At 42.2% G+C, this 21,242-nt stretch overlaps 1 protein-coding gene across 3 annotated transcripts in view; it reads left to right on the top strand.

The window, feature by feature from the left end:
- GRIK1 (glutamate ionotropic receptor kainate type subunit 1) overlaps positions 1-21,242 on the top strand; it is a 245,092-nt gene that overhangs the window by 158,189 nt on the left and 65,661 nt on the right. For all 3 annotated transcript variants that reach the window (XM_019528789.1, XM_019528786.1, XM_019528788.1), the window contains exons 5-7: positions 3,404-3,457; positions 5,466-5,639; positions 9,895-10,038. In XM_019528789.1, coding sequence (XP_019384334.1) covers positions 3,404-3,457; positions 5,466-5,639; positions 9,895-10,038 — 372 coding nt within the window. The remainder of the gene's footprint in view (positions 1-3,403; positions 3,458-5,465; positions 5,640-9,894; positions 10,039-21,242) is intronic.

Here is a 21,242-nt window from a genome sequence, read left to right as displayed (position 1 = left end):
TTTGTCCTGCCGGGCTCTCACAAATGTGAGCCTTGATGATTTTCTCAAAGATTTTGCCAAGGATGGAGGTGAGACTGACTGGCCTATAGTTACCCGGGTCCTCCTTCCTCCCCTTCTTGAAAATGGGAACCACATTGGCCCTTTTTCAGTCCTCCATCATATGTCTACATCATAGTCTAGAGGTGTAATTGCATCATATGTAAACACACACAGTTTACACTCTGTAACACTGCTGTTGGTACTCTGAGCATCTGCAATGATATGGGATTCAATACAGCCTGCTAAGCCCCTGCAGGACCCTTATATGCCCTCAGTTCCTAAAGCCAATGCTGCCACAGCTTCATGGCTACTAGTACTCTGAGCTAGCTAGGGTGTGTCTGCAGCATGTAAACACATAACTCCAACTGCAGTGAAGAAACACTCAGAGTACCTTTACATGTGCGCCAATGTATCTAATTAGATTATTCTAGCATCACTGCAGCATCACATGTATAAGCCCATGTGTGTTTAAAAATCATCACTGGGGTGCTTTAGCTAAAGCTTGTTGAAGGAGCTTTAGTTAAAGCATCCTACGGCAATTTTTAAATGCTTGAGAGTTTAAACACATGTGATGCTGTGGCATTTTAATTAAAGTGGCTCTCCAGGAACCTATCTAATTAAAGTGCAAGTGTATACCCACATGTATAGGCAGCTTTGGTGCTTGGTTTTCCTTACCAGTATTTTAATGTAAATGTCTGTATACATCATTAAAAAAAAAATCTAATAATACTGTCCATCCCAAAGTAGCTACCCAGTAAAAGAAAAAGAGGTTATTGCCTACTGGCAAGACTGACTAATAACAAAATATTGTGAGTCACCCTAGGGTAGCTGCATGTCTATCTACTCAAATCCTGATGCAACCTAGATTGGAATATAAGACCACATTGGCGACGCATAGGGGGTGCATGCGGGTTCATGTGCATCCCCTGAGCTTGGCGGTGCATCCCTTGCAAAAAGGTGCCACTGACACTGCTGGCAGCACCTGTGGGAAGTCACCACTCACCACCCCACCACTGCGGACACTTCCGGCCACGTCAGCAGAAGGTCCCCAATCACTACTGGCAGATGCTGACACTGCCAGCAGCATCTGCAGGTGGTTGCCAACTGCAAGTCAATGCTCACCACCCCACCCACTGCCGACAGCACTGTGGCCACCTGCAGGAGCTCACTGCTTGCTGCTGCTGCCTGTGGGAGCTCGCTGTGGCCCCCCAACCTCTAGGGGCACGCAATGTTCATGCAAGACCAATATAAATTATACAATCATATGTAATGGTATGTTCATATCCCAAAGTAGCCTTTCAAGACCCTAGCTAGCTTAGTAGCCTTACAGGGTTCAAATCAACATTAGACTGACTAGTCACCTATATGAAACAAGTTGGGGGTTTTCGTACAATTTCTGCTGAATATTACCAATATTTTTTACACTAATTGGCACCTCTGTAATAAACTTAGGAGTGACTTAACATGGATTGAATAGTCATAGAGATGGAACTACCTCAAGTGCAGAACTGAGTAAAAATAAAAAGCGATGTGGAAAAGTCTGCATTTATGCTGTTGTGTATCATTTTTTGTATAAATAAAGGACATCAATCTGTGGCCTTTCACAGGTAATAAAACACTTTAGGAAATAAAAAGGCAGTCCTGAAATGTAAATTCAATGAAGTGGTTCAAAGAAATACTTAACTCCCTGTCTTGTTTTTAGCACTTGGAAGTAGATTGGTCATTCTGAGTGAACATTGAGCTGTTTTTTTATTATCTACAGTAGATTTAGGAGGGCTGCTGCTTTCCTTTCTTTAATTGGGGAATTGCCATTCATCATCAGGTAGCTGGTTTACAAAGGCCTTTTCTACATGCAGAATTCTGTAATGCTAATTAATGCTATTTGCCCCTACCATACTACCATCTCTATAGATGTTTGCTCCAAGTGCTTTTAAAGATACTGCTTAGACTCCTTTTGTTAGTCTGACTGAAAGCAAGGCTGAATACCCATTTATTCTGTGCTCATACTACTATGGTCACTAGTAAGTAACCTGTAGTATCACGATTAGGTAGCCATCCCCACACTGTCCCACAGCATGCAGTATCCTTCAACTACTTGGCTAGGGGGATATATGGGTATTACATTTATATTGCTTTTTCCTTGGTTCAGTCTATCTAAATACCAAACCATGCAAGCATTCAGAGGGCTTAAATCTCCTAGAAAAGGGTGCACTCACTCTAAATTAGTTCACTTCACCAGGTGTGCTAAATTAGATTGAAATTGTGTTAACCCAGTCTAGCAAAGGTTAACATGATCTCCTGAACACCTCTGACCCCCCAGCCCCCGACCCTGACCTGGCTACTTTTAGCCTCCTGTCCTGCCCAGCCAGGCCACCGCACACCCATAGATCCACCAAGTGCCACTCCCCCAAGGCCCCGTCAGCCCTGTTAATCCCACAACCCCTCCTGCCCGCAGATTCACCAGCCTCTCCGATGGTCTTGATAGCTCCCCCCATCCCAAGTGACAATGTCTACAGATGTTGGCAAGTGAAACAAGCCTGAGGGTGTGGAACACTGTATTACACACACCATATAATTCTGAAACAAGTGAAACCACACAAGAAGGTTAGCCCTTTTTTCCAGCGGTATAATGCACCCCAGATAACTGGCCAATGTAATAAAATGGGCAGAAAAAGTTAATTTTCCTCAGTTCCTGACAATGATCATTCTGTGCTTTAAAAAAGTTTAATTACCACACTCTACCTTAGCTTGCCTACCTTGAGAATTTATTAATACTTGGAAAGGCATTCCAGCACAGAGTATTTTCACATGCTTTGTCTTGATCACCTCCTGTACAATTTAATTCCGTAGACTGATTATATTGCATTTAAGTCTTTCTTCCTTTGTTTTTTTTATGTTTACTGCTGTATTCTCACTGAATGTCTTGCTCTCACTTTAAGATACAGTAAAACAGAATTTCTGATTAGTTTTCACCACATTTTCCATTATTTGATAACTAAAAATCCTTTCTAATGATACCTCATTCCAGACTAGACAATTGCACCTTTTTTACCACCATCCTCCCCAACCCTAAATATAGGGATGCTATTTTTCCCTTCTGTGACTGCAACCTTTTGTCAGTTTCTTGAATGGAGGTGATGACATTTTTTTCATTTTAACCAAAAATAATATGCATGCTACTTCTGAAGAACTTACAGTTTTCAATGTAATCAATGTCATATAAGCTGCAATGTACAGTTCCAAATTAATTCTATGCTCTTAATATACAGTGAAATAGTGTGAAAATACCTAGAATGAGGTATGCTTATGCTGGTTCCTATTTAAAACTCATGTTTTACCATCTGACTTTTTTCTTGTTCAACAGATTCTCTCCATGGGAATGATGACTGAGTACTATCACTATTTTTTTACAACACTGGTAAGAACTGCTCTGGGATTTGCCAATTAAAAATGTCCTCCATTAGAACAAAAACAGCTGAAAGCTTTTATCTCCCTCTGAGTTTTGAGTGTCACTATTACAGCTAAGAAGCACTGAAATACCAAGTATTATTATGACAGTAAGCATCACTGTCTTTTGCTGAAAATAGCCTGCAGTGTCTATCAAATCCTGCAGCACTGGCCAATGCTTTTCCACCCAGCTCTCTTCGTTGTGCTTCATAAAAATGATTCACATAAAAGTGAAATGCCCAACTGCACAGTTATATTTGGGGAAATGCTTTGGGTAGAGGTAGAATAATGAGGTCTGAATAATACCTGCAAACTACACCAAATGTCCCCGAAGTGGGGTTGAATTCCAGCTTCCTAGATCAGGAGCCATCTTGAGCTCTGCAACGTTTGCACTGAGGCTCTAATTCAGCCCAGTATTTCAGGATATGTTTAAAACAATCCCTAATTCAAAAAAGCTCTTACCTAACTTTAAGCATATATTTAAGTCCAATTTACTTATGCAGTACTGAGGCGGTAGAAGGTTCAGCTAGTGTCCGCTATGTAACAGCTGTAGGTTTTAGTGGTCAAACACTTGATAATAAAGTTTCACTTAATCATAAAATGAAATATGAAACAACATATTTATAAAGCATTTGAGACCTTTTCAAGCTTTCAGAAGAAGAGGCATCCCTGTATTTCTTTTGCAATAAAATACAAATGATTATTTGAATAATCATTAAGTATATCACACATTTCTTCTGTTTGTGATCCAGTTTTAATTTTATATTAGAGGAAGAAACCATAGCCTATAGCATTGAACACATCACCTCATACATGGTAGGGTTTTTAAATTTCATTTCATCACAAACATTTATGTAGAAATGCGATTCGCTCTGAATGTAAGAGCCACTCCATCAGTCAAGTAGACTTCTTGTCCAGAATATTTAGAACTTGAAGGAGGATCTTCAGAAACCTTGCTTACCATCTATTCTAATTCCATCAAAATGCAAAGCTCACTTTAGGACCAGATGTAGGCTTCTCTCCATTTTGGAGTGCTAATTAATTTAATTTTAAAATGTCAATGCTTACTAGCAGTGCCACATTACAGTAGCCAGGGCAGTAAGCTACACCCCCTGTACTTTGAACAAGTAGTATTGGTGGTATCTCTGAAACTGTGGTATCTGTGGTATTGGTGGTATCTGCTGTAAAGGTTGACATTTTAATGGTGACAGCATCAAGCAGCCATGACTTGATCATTTGTCTCTTCACAGGACTATGGGTATCAGCAAGATTTTATTCTGAAACAAAACCGCCAGATTTTGACAAACACTTCTCACATTTTCACTGCATGCCACACAGGTTTGAAATGTGTCATGGAATTATATCATTTACAGTATCTATTATTTTCCTGCCCTGCAAATTTAAGTGCTTAATGTACATGGAGTTATTGTGCATTGGCCTGACACATACATTACACATGCTGACAGCAAGCTACCTGAGGCTGGCAAAGCAGGAGAAAAATGGGGTCTGTAAGTAGTAAAATTGTATTGCTCTCGACATCTCCTGGAATTTTCATTCCCAGGGTTGAGAAGCATGTCTAGTGTTGGCCAACCAATTCTTCAAGTTGTTTTGTCATAGCTGTAACATTATTAGGGGACTGACATAAATCAAAATCAAGATACTGCAGTGCAGCCTGATTGTAGAATAGTGTTGTTATGGGAAGCTGATTTTTATGTTCCAACAAACCAGATATGAGGTTTGTAATAAATCTTATGCAGCTTTGCTTTAGTCAGATTTATCACTGCTGAAGTTGTGACTAGTGTTTGTGGGCAAGCGGACAGAAAAGTTATGATGAAAAATATTCTAGCTTTTGATTGAAAGTGACAAAAATTATAGCATTTAGGCTAATTGAGGGGCATTTGCTACAACTGGAAGATTGTTTGCTCTTAATTCATATAGCTTGAAAATGGTTTTTGTTTGTTTTATTAATGATGATTTAGGACCTGTTTGCGTTAGACCTGGAACCCTACAGATACAGCGGAGTAAATATGACAGGCTTTCGCTTGCTCAACATTGAGAATCCACAGGTTTCATCTGTTATTGAAAAGTGGTCGATGGAACGTCTGCAGGCACCACCCAAGCCAGAAACGGGCCTCCTGGACGGCATGATGACTGTAAGCAAATAACTTCAGAATGTAATTAGGGGAAAAGCAAAAGAAACCTTGACAATCCTGTACCAATTCAGAGATAAACAACACAGACATGTTCCCCTGTTTGTCTGCATGGCTAGAAGGAAACAAATGTGTAGCTCAACAATAGAAGACACTTAAGAAACAAAATCAGAGTGTCAATGTGATGGCCAACATCTACCCAACCTTTAAAGACCAATTCTGGCAGCCCTTAACTTCCATGAGTACTCATGGGAAATGTTCGTACAAATACTAATGCGAAAAATGCATGAGCTACAGAAAGTTTTATTAAGTATTTGCTTTTCCTCTTTCTTTGTCGTGCAAATGCTGAAACAATATTACAAAACACAATACTTTTTATTTCTTGGAGAGAATTGTGCATTTGTTCTTTTAACCAAATCATTAGGCATATGACAAGCCACTGCTACCTGGATGAAGAAATACATTACAGTTTTTTTTGTTGTGAAATGCACATGCAGCAGCTTTGTTTATCTAAAATTGTTCAGGATGTGTGATAAAGAACATAACAGGAAATAAAAATTTCCAGTGCAGGTACAGGATTTATAACCTGCAAACAAAGGTGTAAGCAAGTAATATCATTTTTAAATTGGAAAAGTGCTTTTTCTCTCAATTCCCATCATCTGCACTGGCTTTTAAGCAACACTCTAGCTTTTAAGATGTAATTCAGAGATAAATGAAAGGTATCATCCTGACAGGAAATGAGCCTCGTTTTTTGCCCCTAGAGATCAAATGGAAAAAAGAAACAACTGAATGAATTGAACGACTCTTACCAGTACTGCCCTGGTTTTTGGGCAGCTTTTTTCAGAGTAAGATAACACATGTGGGATGGAGTATGAATCAGATTTTATTACAAATGATTACAGATGTCATTTTGACACATCTTAACATCCTGAAGAGAATTTCTGAGGCCCACTATCTCCAGCATTTTAAAATTATATGTGACTACTGCCACAGCATTCAGTGGCAAACACGATGATAAAAAAAAAGTCCCAGAAAATCTACAATGTAATATGTACATACCACGGAAACACACAACAGAATATATATATGCCAGCAAAGCCATCCGTTTATGCAGGCAGGATTACTAGATCTGCAGATATCAAGGTATCCATGAGAAATGTGTATGTATACTTGTTTGTTACTGTGATTGTAGAGTAGCCTTGTTTGTTTTTTTTCCATTTTAAATTATTTTGGCAAAAAGCAGCTCAGCCTTGTTTGCATTATTGATTGAAAGGCTGTGTATCTTTGCTAAGATCACAATCATTACTGACCCCTAAATCCAGAATAAAACTGTAACTTTTCTACTAGTGTCATTAATATTGTGGCCATGTCTGTAACACCCAAAGCCACGTACACCATTGTTTGTTTGTTGGGTTTTTTTAATGTTCCATTTGGCTATACTGGGCATGTCTACACATGCATTTAAGCACAACTAAATTTAATGTGCATTAAGCTAATGCCCATTAAGTGATTTTTGGCAGGTGTCTACACATGCAGAGTTGGCACTAAAGTTAGTGCATTTGGCATTAAAGTTAGTGCCAAGTCCCTGCAGCTCTGCCATGTCCCCAGTGGCTGGGCAGACCTGGCAATAAAGTTAGTGCTGGGTTGTGTCTACATGTGTGTTAATGCACTTTAACTAATCGTGCCTAAATTTGATGGCTGCAAATGCAGGCATCAAATTTAGATGCTATTAGCCTAAGTTATCCATTTTCAATGCATATTAAGGGTACACACATGTAGACAAGTGCCCATAATGCACATTAAATTAGGCTAATGAATATTAATACACCTTGTGTATACACGCCCACTGTTGAGCAGATAGTGCCATGCTGACAGTCCAACTGAATTAAATTCCCTACCCATAGAGCAGGAATAAGACAGGCAGCAGCTAAAGCTTGCCTTCACCAACCTCCCTGTGCCATTGTACTATTGGGCCTTAAATATTAGTGTTGAGGAAAAACAGCTTCTATGGCAGTATTGCGTTTGTCCCCTTTATTGAACAGTGCATGATTATGACCATGAATGCCTCATGCTTTCCAAGGCTGGGGGGGTACAGCGACCCCTTGCAGGTGGCAGCGGGGGCATGGTGGTGGCAAGCAGGGACCACTCTCAGGCAGTCGCAGTGATGCCGGCAGTGAGGGCGGACCAAGGAGGGACTGCCCATAGGTGGCTGCAGCAGTGTCAGCAGTGAGGATTTGGGGTGGATTTGCGGGTGGCGAGCACTGAGTGGTGATTGGTGACTGCCCACAGATGCCACCAGCAGCATTGGCAGTGGGCGGGGGATGAGGCAGGGGAGGTGACAGCAAAAGGCGACTGCCTGAAGGCCTCACTGGCAGCAGTGACAGCGGCCAATCTCAGGGGGTGCACGTACACTCATGTATACCCCCTGTGCGCCACCAATGATTATGAATTAACTTTCACATAGGCTCCCAGATGCCATCAGAAGGCAATGATTTCTGCTCCTGTAAAGCTGACCAGATGCATACTACTACCTTCTTTCATATTTTATCAACCTGCATAGCGATCCAACCTTTCCACACACATATTCCATCCCAAAGGGAACTTGATTCAGTTGGACTGTCAGCCTGGCACTATTAGCTCAACTCTATAGCCAAATGGAACATTAAAAAAACAGCAAACAAACAAGAGTGTACATAGCTTTGGATGTTACAGACATAGCCACAATATTAATGACACTAGTAAGAAAGCTCCAGTTTTATCCAGAATTTAGGGTTCAGTTCTGATTGTGATCTTTGTAAAGGTATTTCACAACCTGTCAATCAATAATGCAAACAAGGCTGAGTTGGTATTTTGCCAAAATTATTTAAACTGGGGGGGAAAAAGACGAAGCTACTGTGGTTACCAAGAATAACTATGATTGTCTAGTCCAACTTCTTACATGACACTACCAACACAGGAACTGCTGCCAGGTACAGACAATACAACGCATGTATCTTATTATGTGTTAACGGCATAGCCTCGCAAAGATGGGAATGGAAACTGGGATCTGCTCTGAAGCAGTTCCACCAGAAAGCCTCACACCCTCTGGGCTACATTTCTCACAGGTATATCCCCACTTAATTAAGCAGAGTTAAAACCTAAAGGAATTTGCCTTATTCAAATTTGCTTAATTTTGAATCCACTCAAAAACCTATTGAAGTTTCTCCATTGACCTTATATGCTTTGGATCAAGCTCTGAGGCAACAGGACTTGTTTGCAGTGTTTTAAGATACCTGACACATGAGACAGCAGCTGTTGCCTCTGGCAATATGTCTTACCATTTATAGGAATTTTTATTTGCTTTTGATTGTGAGAGCATGGTTTTGTGCAGATCCTGACTAGTGTGTCAAGAATGATTCCTTATCTGCAGTGTATTAAGACTAGTTGATAAATTCAGATCACATTTGATTGCCAGCAAAACCTCCAATGCTGATAAGATTGATGCCATTGTAATTTACTTAGGTAAATGAAACAGACAAAGAATCAAATCTATTAATTTCCCCAAGGAACTGCAAGGAAAAGGAATAAAAAATGGGTTAGCTTTGCAGTTCATATAATGAGTCCAGCTTCTCATCTGCAAAGTTAGGTTTTTAATTTTTTTTCTTAGGCCCCAATATACTTCTGCATAATCCTATATTTTTATAAAAATAATGCAATCATTTTATTCTCAGCCCTGTGAGGTAAGTAAAACTTGTAATTGCCATTTTATATATGAGGACACTGAGGCATAGAGAGTGAAAGGATGAGTTTTTCAAAATCACCTCAGTGACCTTGGCCCAGGTCCAAGTCAAAATTACTTTCAGTGAAACTTACTGCAAATATGCACCCCCAAGACTGTCCCTGAAAAATAAGCAACTGCCTCCCCTACTTCCATTTTCATGCTCCAATCCCAGAATGCTGTGGGGTCACATCCTTCACTGCCACACAAGGAATATAAAGGAACATTATGTCACCTTGTTTCTGTGCTTTAACCCCTAGAACCTCTTTCTTTCTCACTGTAATTGTTAAATATTAGTTTAGCAATACCCAGCAGCATACTTTCTGAATGTAACACAAGGTATAAGAATTAAAGGCTGTTTCTTGTATAACCTTGGATTTACATGGACATCTTGGTGAGGAGGCAGTGGAGTATCTCACAACTAGGAGAATGGGGTGATGCCTCTTGGAGAAAAGGAGGAGTAAAGGTGTACATTAAAGAACCCTTCCGTTTTTCATGCAGACTGAAGCAGCCCTGATGTATGATGCTGTTTACATGGTCGCAGTGGCCTCCCAGCGTGCCTCCCAAATGACTGTCAGCTCCCTGCAGTGCCACAGACACAAGCCATGGCGTTTTGGACCCAGATTTATGAATCTCATAAAAGAGGCAAGTGAGGACCATCTGTTTACAGCCAGCATCCTTTCTTGTTCTTGACTGCGCTGGGCTTTGTTTTAGACCCCTTTCTGCACTTATGCTCTATTCTTAATTTTAGTATTAGAAAATCTGTTTTTTGTCATTTATATCCTTTAACAGAAGAGCTTTGAACTGATGCAAGGCTGCTTGCCTGTGTTTCATCGGCAATTTAGTGCCATCTTAAAAGAAAAAAGTTAGCAAGGCCACCAAGAAACTCTTGGCATGATCAAATTTAAGAATAACACACCGTGAGACTTTTCAAGTGTTTTTTTCAAGATTAATATTTTCTTTCAGGGCAGGGAAGGAGGTAAGAATGTTTTGATGAGCTTTATTTGGCAGGGAAAGGTGAATGGATGCAGCAATCCCTGCATGATGACTCCTCAGTGGGTAGAGGACTAAACTCTAGTATGAAAAACTTTTACTATTTTGAGGGGTCTGGGAGCCTTGTAGGAAGCAATGGATACCTTGAAACACATATAGATATTCCTGAAGCTAAGTGCCTCCCTGATTCCACTCCAAGAAGTTCAAGTGCTACATGGCAGGCTCCCATCTCAGGGGGGTCATTTGAACACTACTCAGGTAAGACTGCGAGGCTGTTGTGGGGACCACCATGTCAGAAGAGAGGTAATAAAACTTGTGAAGTCACAGGACACATGCAGGAGTTTAGAAACATGGCAGAGTTTTGAAACCCTACTGGAGCTGCTTCTCCACAGTCTTCTGTTCCCCCAACACAGCACTGTCTCCAGAGAATGTCTGTAATAGGGCTGTGTGATGCTTTGGTAGCCGATTCTATTCGGAGGGGATTCGGGCTGATTCAGGGAGTGAATCTCTGAATTTGAATTGAATCAGGAGACCAATTAAAAGCTCCAAATTGGTTTGAAGCTTCCAAATTGATTTGGAAAAGCTTTGGAAAAGATTCAGCCACTTTGGACAGATTAGCCAGGCAGCTGACACAGCTGCCTCCAACTGGTAAGGCTTTTGGGGTTGGAGGAGGGGGAGGGAAGGGTCTGTGGGGAGGATGGGTTTGGGGCTGGAGCCTGGACAAGCTGCCCAGCTGGGGCAGGGGTGGCACATTACTTGGAGAGGGAAGCGTGGGATGTGGGCACAGCAGGGGCTCTGCTCTGCTGCCACTTGCCCAGTTGGGGTGGGGGGCGGGATGCAGATGTGGCTCACTCCAGGCAGAAGGGGGCAATCAGCAGCAGGGCATAGCTTCCACTTCCAGCGCTGCCAGGCCCACATCCTGTGCCTACCCCTGCCCCAGCTGGCTAGCAGCAGCAGAGCAGAGTCCCTGTTCCCAGTGCTGATGCAGGTGTGGCAATGCTGGGAGCAGGGAATGCTGCCACCCAGAGCAAGCTGTGCCTGCATCGCACCACCCCATCCCCCATGCCAGCTAGACCGGGTGGGGCATGGGGCCAGGCAGGGCAGCTATGGGGGCTTCTCCCATGACTCCTCATACTGGGGCAGAGGCAGGCACAGCTGGAGGAGATGCAAGAGAAGTTCCCATGGCTGCACTGCCTGGCCTCAGCCTCCCAGTACTTTTTAAAAAAAGCCCCCCCTCACTGGCTGTAGCAGGGGTTGTGGGACTCTGGGGCTACGTGGCAGAGCCCCCCCACTCAGCCCCATTCCCCAATCTCCCCCACCCAAGCCCCACGTCTCATAGCCCCCCTATCTCCCACCCAGCCCCAGCACCCCGGAACTTTAAAAAAAGGCCCGCACTCACTGCTCTGGCAGTGGGATCAGGGCCTCTGGGAACTAGTGGCAGAGCACCCCCCTGTGCAGTGTGGGGTAGTGGGGATTGCCCCCTCCACCCTGGCACCCACATGGCAGCTGTTGCATCAGGTGGGTACAGTGTGGCTCAGCATGGTGCCACACACTGGGGCAGCTCCAGCAGTCAGCCACAGCCTGGCACTGCTCAGCCCCAGCTCCTAGGCAGCCCTCAGCACCCTACCAAACTGTGCTGCACCCTCACCATGGGACAGCTGCCATGCAGGTGATCTCTGCTGCTTCACTCTGTCCCAGGCTGTGTGTGTGTGTGTGGGGGGGGGCTCTGCCATGAGCCTTCAGAGGCCCTGATCCCTGCTGCTGCAGCTGGTGAGTGTGAGGCTTTTTTTTTTGTTTTCATTTTTTTAAGTGCCAGGAGGCTGGTGCTGGGCAGGGGATGGGGCCAGACAGGGAAGCCATGGGGGCTTCTCCCACAGCTCTCCCATGCCTGAGAAGAGGCAAGCACAGCTGGAGGAGCCACAGGAGAACCTTCAGCCACGCAGCTGTGCCTGCCTGTCCCCAGCCAATCCAAATATCTGAATCAGTGCCAAATCTCCAATTCTGATTTGGCTGGATTGAATGGGGACAGTTATCTGAATCACTGAATCGAATCACTGTCCTCTGAATCGGCCAAATCCAAATCCAAATTGAATACTTCCCTATTTGCACAGACCTAGTTTGTAGCAAATATGAACTCCTCTTCCTTTATCTTCACTTGAACTAAGTAGGGTCTTTTGCTTTTCCACCTGCAACTAAAATAAGGCTGGAGTTGTATTCTTGCAGCATGATACATTTTAAGAACCATTCCAATGAAAGTGAAAGCTAGAAAATGAATTTGTAAAGGCCGGTGCTGCTCTGCTGTATATATTGGGGGGACTTTAGGTATGTAGTAGGCAGGGTCTAGATCAAACCTTTAAACATTCTTAAAACTATGATCAAAAGCAATGGAAGTATCTCAGCAGACCCAATTCAAAGTTTAATGCTGAGCAGTTTTCTGCTCCACATTTATTATGTACAGGTGGTTTCTCTTGCATGGAAAGAGATGTGTGCTAATTACTGATCATTTCAGAGATAATGCTTTTCATGGTCAGTAAAACTCTGATTTAAACACTCCAAGAATCTTATCTTCCTGTTTCCTCGGCTACCCAAAAAGCTGGTTATTAAAATGAACTGGGAAGATGTAATAAGGTAGAAATCCAGTTTCTGAGGATGAATACAACAGGTGTTTAAGATTAAATTGCACATACAATAGGATATCCTTAGTTCAGGCTAAGAACTGGGAGACCTAAGAACTGGTAAATTGTACAAATTAAGGAACAAGCAAACAACCATCCTGAAAAGTTAATTAGTCTGCATAACAGTTTGTATCCATTTATTCTGATAAGTGAAGCCATTTTATAGACAGACACGTAGACAAGGGACCTGCACAGCAATCTAGCTTGATGGGATATGGCTATGGAAAAGGGATGCGCATCCTGATTTATGGAACTTAGTGTGCACAGTGGTGGCTCCATGGGTTTTATTTATTTTTGAGTTTCAGTGATCTAATTTGTTCTGATGCATTTGAGGAAAGAATAAAAGTGGAGGGGCCTCTGAGTTATACAGCAGCTGGTGCTCTGCTTCTCTTTTCACTCAGCAGATGGGCAAATTAATTTTTTCAGCCAATCAATATCCTGCTGGGAAGTCAAGGGTTCAGGCCTTATACCTTCCTCCAATAGGCATGAATGTGGTTCTACCTAAAAACAAAAGTTGTTTCTCTGAAGGCAAAATGTGGTTCTTTGTTTATACTGGTCTCAATACATGCCTATCAGACTCATTTGCATTTTGGGGTTTTTCATAATGCAGAAAAGCACAGAGTATTGTGTTAACATAAGTGCAGTTCCTGTCCCTCAGAACTCTGGGTGACAGGTGGTGTGTCTACTTGTTCATTAATGTGCTTTTGCTAATGCGCATTAAATTTAGTACCTCCATTGTGAGGCACTAGAAAAAGATGTATTCTATTTTAATGTGCATTAGCGAAAGCATATTTTTTTGCAGTGCTTTAATGTGTATTAAAATAGGCTAATGAGTAGTAAAGTGCACATGAAGATAAAAACCAGTAGTGTGATCTGACCAGTTATACCGAGTCCACTGGTTTTAGACCAGTAATTCTGAATCAGAGTGCTGTGGGGTGCCATGGGGTGTTATACAGTGTTAGGGGTGCCACTGTTAGATGCGCAAACACGATTCACAAGATTAACCCACATTTCAAATAGGAATTCTAAGTATTAAAAATATTATGACATACTGTCATCTGTCTGGGTCCTTGTACATGTGACGCCATTAGCATGTGCACGTGATGAAAATGTCACTTTATGCTGCTTACTGGTGTCACACTGTACACATTCAAGAGTTTTAAATGACTTTGCAAACTAAACTATGCCTGGATGTAGTTTAGTTTGCAAAGATGCATTGCAGATGCCACCTTGCCCTGTAACTGCAGGAGAGGTAGGCAGGCTCGACAGAAAAAAAGGATTGGACTCCTCACCGCTTCTGCCTTCAGCAGCTACCTGCTGAAGGAAGAAGTGGCAAGGGGCCTGATCCTTTTTTTTTTCCCCATGGCAGAGCCTGCTTGCCTCTCCTGGGGTAGGAAGGTGAGCTTTCAGTGGCTCGAGTGGCCCCTAATCTGTGTGTGTGGGAGGTGGGATGCCAGTCCTTCTCTATGCAGTGGCAATGCCCCCCAGGGCTGCCCAGGTGGGCTACTAGTGGGCTGGGTGCTGCCCCAGCTCCGAGGTATCACCCAGCCTGATCCAACTCTTTTCTTACCCCAGGCTGGCTGGAGCAGCACCCAGCCCACTGGCAGCCTGCCCAGATGGCCCTGGGGGGTATTGCCACTGTGGAGGGAAGGACTGCCCCCCCCCCACAGTTCATGGGCTCCTTGGCCCACTGGCAGCTCAGCCCCCTGGCTGTGGGCAAGCTCTGACAAAAAAAGGATCAGGCCCCTCACTATAACATGACGGACAAATTGAAATGGCAGGTTTCAATCAAAAGCTCACTGTTTCAATTTAGGGGGCACAGAATGAAACCTTGGAAATTAAACCCCTGTCACCTGTAGAAGTGCCCTCTGAGTTTGTTGCAACAAAAGAATTGCTCTATCAGTTTTCTGTAGTAAAAAAAAAAGTGAAAACTAAGCCACTGCATTTTCTGAGGAGTGCCTTGAAATTAATGAGGGGTGCCTTGAGTCTATCTAGGATGTCTTGAGCCTAAGAAGTTTGAGAAGCACTGCTTTATGCCTTAGGTGTTTGTGACTTAGCTAACTATTGCCAGCCCTTCCAGGGAGAGAACGTCAGGCAAAATGTTGGAGGCTACAAAAATGATGGATGCTACAACAATAAAAATATGCAATCCTCCATGTTCTAAAGACCTCAAGAGATACTTCTGACAGTGCAAACCATTCAAAAAAATTGCAGAAGAACGCAAGTCTGACCCAAGCCCCTGGCCCTCCAAACTGTATTAATGCCACAATGGTCATAAGTTAGTTCCTGCTTGAGAGACTATTACGCATAGTACATTCCCTGGGATCAAGACTCTTTTACAATAGATCATGAAGCTTTTTAATGAAGAATAAATCTTTGTCAGAAACTTCTCTCTGCATGACCTAATGTCATTGATACCTAAATTATATTTTAATCCCTCAGACCCTCATGGAAGAGTTTGCAGATGAACACACCACTTCCTCACCCAGTGCCCATAGAGAAAAAGAGGTCATTCTTTCTCCTAAAAGGAAATAAAAGCAAGTGTAATTCTTCCTGACATAGAAAGTAAAAGAATAAAAGTCACAAAAAAGATAGACACAACTCTTCCTTTTCTCTGTCTAAAGACAGGAGACTTAAACATTAGGGGTAAGAATTCTCCTAATTCCTACTTTTCTTCTTTACCGCTCTCAGAAAGAAATCTAAGATTTTAAATATATGTAACTCCAATAAAAGTGAACTGTGAATTAAAGGAGGAATTTGGCCTCTTGGCACCATGCTGAAGGGAGAGAAAATGCATTGCCTACACCCCCGGAAGTCTGACTGAAAAACTAATATCTTTTGATGGATACATTCATTAGTAAGGGTACTTTGCACCTTCTATTAGAAACCCTAATGTTCAGATTCCTCTCCTCATACCCCAAGGAAAGATTCTTTAAAACATGAGAAAAAGGAATAAAGTAATAATTTTCCCTTCCATGCAATTTTCCCCTAAAACAGTGTGATCATTTTGCTCAAAACTAGTAACAGTAAGAAACCTTTTTTATTCCCAGGGTACAGCAGGGCAAATATGCACCCTGTAGCAGTGGCAACAGAGAGTGCTGTACCGGCTGCTGTGATGCCAGTGGCAGTGATGCACCTAGTCACTACTGTCATGGCAGCTATTTTTACAACCCCTCTGCTGCAAGGCAGAAGCCAGAAGCCAGGGCTACTACTCCAGGAGGGACAGAGGGAGCGGGGAGGGTGCAGTGCTACATTCACACTCCTCTTTGATTCCTGGGAAGGGAAGCAGCATTTATATTCAGGCAGCAGTGAGGGAGTCACTTGACTTCATGGCTTATCATAATTTACCTGATACCTTCTGAACTCTTCATTCCATAGGTGTTAATGACCCTCTCTCCTTTTTAATAGTCTTGAGGTTCCACTAATAAAGCTAGCCTTTCTTCTGCAATTCTGCTGTCTGTTAGCTGCTCTGCACTGTTTTTAATTCCAGTTTAGCTGGAAATGTTAACTCAGGTGAATGTTTGGTGTGAAAATAATTCAGGTGTGGAAATAACTTTCAACGAAGCACTGGATACACTGGCAAGATGCTCAAGAAGGCTATATTTTGTTTTATGAATATGAAAAAGTAATAAACATTTTAGTCTAATGACAAGACTGATGAAACAACATCTTTTGCCTAGGTTGTTGAATTTATCAGCTAGTCTTGATTTTTGCCTGGTTTCATAGATTCATAGATGCTAGAGTCAAAAGGGACCGCAATGGATCATTGAGTCCGACCCCCTGCCCATGGCATGAAAAAGTGTTGGGGTCATGTGACCCCAGCCAGGTGCTTGTCCAGTCTCTTCATGAAGACCCCCAAGGTAGGGGAGAGCACCACCTCCCTTGGAAGTCCATTCCAGATTCTGGCATGCCTTATCGTAAAGAAGTTCTTCCTGATGTCCAATCTAAATCTACTCTCTATCAGCTTGTGGCCATTCTTCCTGGTTGTTCCAAGGGGTGCCCTGGTAAACAGAGCATCTCCTATTCCCTGCTGCCACCACCTGGTGAATTTGTATACTGCCACAAGATTCCCCTTTCAGCCTTCTCTTGCGGAGGCTGAAAAGGTCCAGGTCCCTCAGTCTTTCCTCATAGGGCCTTCCCTACAGGGCTCTAACCATATGAGTAACCCTTCTCTGGACCCTCTCATGGTTGTCCACATCCCTCTTGAGTTGCAGTGCCGAGAACTGCATGCAGTATTCCAGCTGAGGCCTCACCAGTGCTGCATAGAGGGAAAGCATCACCTCCCTGGACCTGTTCATGATGCACTTACTAATGCATGATAAAGTGCAGTTAGCTCTGTTAATTACTTCGTCACATTGATGACTCATATTCATCTTGGAGTCGACAATGAGATCTCTTGCTGCCACTTTGCTGCCAAGAAATTTGTTGGTTTTTCATACACAATTCATGATATAGCAAATTAATTCACATTCCAATCAAGTTATATTTGTTTCAGTTTTAAACTGAGTAATATAGCCCTAGATCCCTAGCATATCAGTAAAACCTCTAGTTTCTTTTTAACTGGAGAAAAATGTGTTAGGTTATATTCAATGATATATCACACCACCTGCATCCCCCTTTTCAATATCTTATAACCACCCATGTACTCCAGTCACCACCCCTTACCTCTTATAATACTGTTTATTCCCAAGGATGTTGCAAGTGCTGAATTTTTTTCTTCAAAAATTTCTGCAGGTGTAAGGGGGAGATTTTCAGAGGCACAAGGGACATGTAAGCACGCAGCACTTATTCAACTTCAGAACCCTCTGCCTAAAAACTTAGAAGTGAGCTAATGCTCATAGCAGTGGAGGGTAACAATGTTTCTGTAGGAAATAGCCACAAAGGTTCCCATGGAAAAGTCTGCTTAAATTGGAGAGAAAAATTCAATAATTTTGTAATCTTTATAATACAAGCATTACCTCTGATCTCTAGTGCCCACAAAGAAAGCCAAATAAGAGTATGAGTTAGTTTGGATTTACCTTTACCTCTTCAATTACACTAAGTACATTAAAAATCAACAATAGGGGTAGGTTTTGTCAGTCAAGGGTCAACTAGCCTAGATGTTAGAACTAATTGTATTTCTTTCAAGTCCTAAACTCAATGTATTTACAATACTTATTAAAAAAAATGATGGTACCCCATGTTTCACTTGGAAACTATCTGGTACAAACACAATAAATGCTTGTAAACAAGAACCTTCTTGTCTAAGGGATAGATTGATGGATTTCCTTCATGTCCATGCTGGCTGTTTTTAGATGAGCAGGTTCTCAAAGTTACGGTTCTTTCACAAAATTGAAAAAAATCCCAATATCTTTCTAACCTAACAACAAAGAAAAGGTTTGATAGAATTAAGTTCCAGAAGAAATCTGCTTAAATCATTTTCACTTTAAGGAAACCCAAGAAGTACTTCCTCTTGGCTCTCTGTGCAGTCAAAATTAGGCTAGTGCGTTCAGACTCATCCTGTAGCACAGGGGTGGCAACAATTCAGCCCATGGGCTGGACAGCCTGTGGAGAGAGTCATCCAGCTTAGTGGGGTGAACAGGGGCAGGGACTACTGCCAAATTTCTGGGTTTGGAGCCCCATTGGTGATGGATGTTGCAGGTGGGAGGTGAGGGTCAAGAGTGAAGGGGGTGAGCAACAGCTTCATTAACTGTGCTGTTGCCACTCACTCCGCTGCCAGAGGGCCTGGATCCCTGCTACAGCAGTTATAGCAGGGAGCCAGAAATAGATACCTCTGCTATAGTATTTATAAGAAAAAACAGAATTTCTAAAGAACTTAGATTGTAAGCTCTTTGTGGAAGGAAATGTCTTTTTGTTTGTACAGCATCCAGTCTAATATGATCTTTGTCCCTGACTGGGACTTTGTGGTGCTCTGATAATAAAAATAATAGATAATCAGAGTAATATATTCACTCCCCAGCTGGAAGCATGCAAGTCTGAGGATCCCAGGACTTGGTACCAAAGGAATGAGATTACATAGTGTAGCGATCTTTATCTTCTTAACTTTTGCTTGCATGTGCATTTCAAAAATAGGATGATAATTCACAATTTGGTGCTCAGTATTATTGCCATACTGTCTGTGAATGTGCTTGTACTCTGCCTCTATATTTTCTATCCTTTCTACATATAATAAACTACTTGCATTATATAGAGAGAGGAAAACATGCTGCCAGAAATACAAGGAACAGAAGCAAATGATTGCTCTGGCTCTATAGTTATGTATGGGTCTACTCACAGGCATAAAAAGGGAAAATAGAAAGAGGGGGAACAATTTAATTACCAACAACTCCTGTGACTGAGCAGGCAAAAAATAAAAAGGTCTCTGGTGAGGTGAAATGCCTGGGAATGTAGCACTGCTGTTTGTTGCACCCGAGTCCTCTCCTCAGCTGCCGATGAGCTGTTGTCAAAGTCCAAGGTCCATCCAAGCTGAACAGGCTATCAGGCTAGTGTAGTTATAAAACACTACTTTCTGTAGCCAACAACATGCAAGGAAGCAATGGGAGCAAGGGAGCAACGTTAGATCTGGCCACATTGAACTCTCCAGCCCAAATGACCAGATATCCTTTTACAATTGGCTCAATTTGGAGCAGCCTTTGGCACAAGTCCAGAGCAGGGCTCCAATGTATGATTCTGGAGCCATAGCAAGATAGCTACCATATTGTAGACAGCTGGTGAGGGAGAATTAAAAGTTCTCTGTGCTCCCTGCACAGACAATTACAGCTCTGTAGCTGTAAAATCAGAAATGACACCCTGCTCCAATAAGTTTCATTGCCTCCAAAAGTAACTTAACATCCACCCCAAGACTTGTTATCAATGTCTTTGAAGTTCAAAAAAGGCAGAAAAGTTCTCCAGGCACAGATTTCTTATAAATATGATTTACCTGGTTGTGGCAAGGTCCAGAAAAAAAAACAAACTGGAAATCTTGAAAGGAAGCTGTCCTTTGCTAGATTTCTAGCCTGGTTTTGTAGTTCTGAGATATTTGATTATTTCAGATATGAATGTGAACATCTGTTTATTTGAACCAAACTTCAGAATTGTTTGACATTCGTCATCTCTTTGGATTGAAGGCAACTGTGCATCACAGGAAAAAAAATCCTATTCCCTCTTTATAGTCCATCAGTCCAGATAGTCATACAGATGGGTTCACATTCAGTCAGCTCTTTATTTGGTAAATGTGAAAGGGTTGAACACATCCTCCACGCTCTCTAAATTATTTTGGAAGCTGAAGGCCAGAACTAGTGATAATTCACAACTTGGTGCTCAGCATGCTGGCAATGCTGCCTGAAAACCATATAAATTCTTCCAGACTGATTTTGACTACCTCTGCTGGACTGGGTAATTTGAGTAGGGAATCACTAGAAATTTGGATTAAGTAGAATTACAACTCAAAATGCAGTTTTCAGAGGAATCCTCTCCTGACTACAACTAGCCAGATAAAAAATAAATCCAAAGCAAGCACACAGACTGTTATTGGAAGGAAAATGAAGCAACGATTTTTCATTATAGAAACCTGAAACAGGCTAGAAAGGAAAAGGGAAAGCAATCTGTACTGGGTGGGTTCAGTCTACCTACAATTTTCAGTTAAACTCATAGATTCATAGATAGATTCATAGTGTCAGAAGGGACCTCAGCAGATCATCAAGTCCAACCCCCTGCCCCAGGCAGGAAAGAGTGCTAGGAGTCAGATGACCCCAGCCATGTGCACATCCAGTCTCCTCTTAAAGACCCCCAAGGTAGGGAAAAGCACCACCTCCCTTGGAATCCCATTCCAGATTCTGGCAACCCTTACCATAACTCAGTGGGATATCCAGATTATTTAGCCAATAAAACCAAAATATTTCCTAGGGAAATGATGACAACAACAAAAAACCTTGCAGAAGTGATCCTTCCTCAATATAGCAATAAATATCTTTGAAGTCTTCTACTGTATCCCAAGAATTTGAAGATATATAGACTAAAAGAATATAGTATATACTTGAAACATCCTATAAGACTAAACATGCTGAAACGCTGACATACCAGTCTGGTCCTTTGTTTAAATAGAAGACTTAGCAGCTGAGGCATTCAAAAGCCCCTGGCAGAAGCATTCTATCACATTTTACTTAAAGTGCTATAAGCTAAACCTAACAGAAGTTAACTATT

The sequence above is a fragment of the Crocodylus porosus genome, unplaced genomic scaffold (assembly GCF_001723895.1).
Source record: "Crocodylus porosus isolate Cpor-Errol unplaced genomic scaffold, CroPor_comp1, whole genome shotgun sequence".
NCBI lineage: Eukaryota > Metazoa > Chordata > Crocodylia > Crocodylidae > Crocodylus > Crocodylus porosus.
Note: the sequence above shows the minus strand (reverse complement) of the source record. Positions and strands in the feature narration are given on the sequence as shown.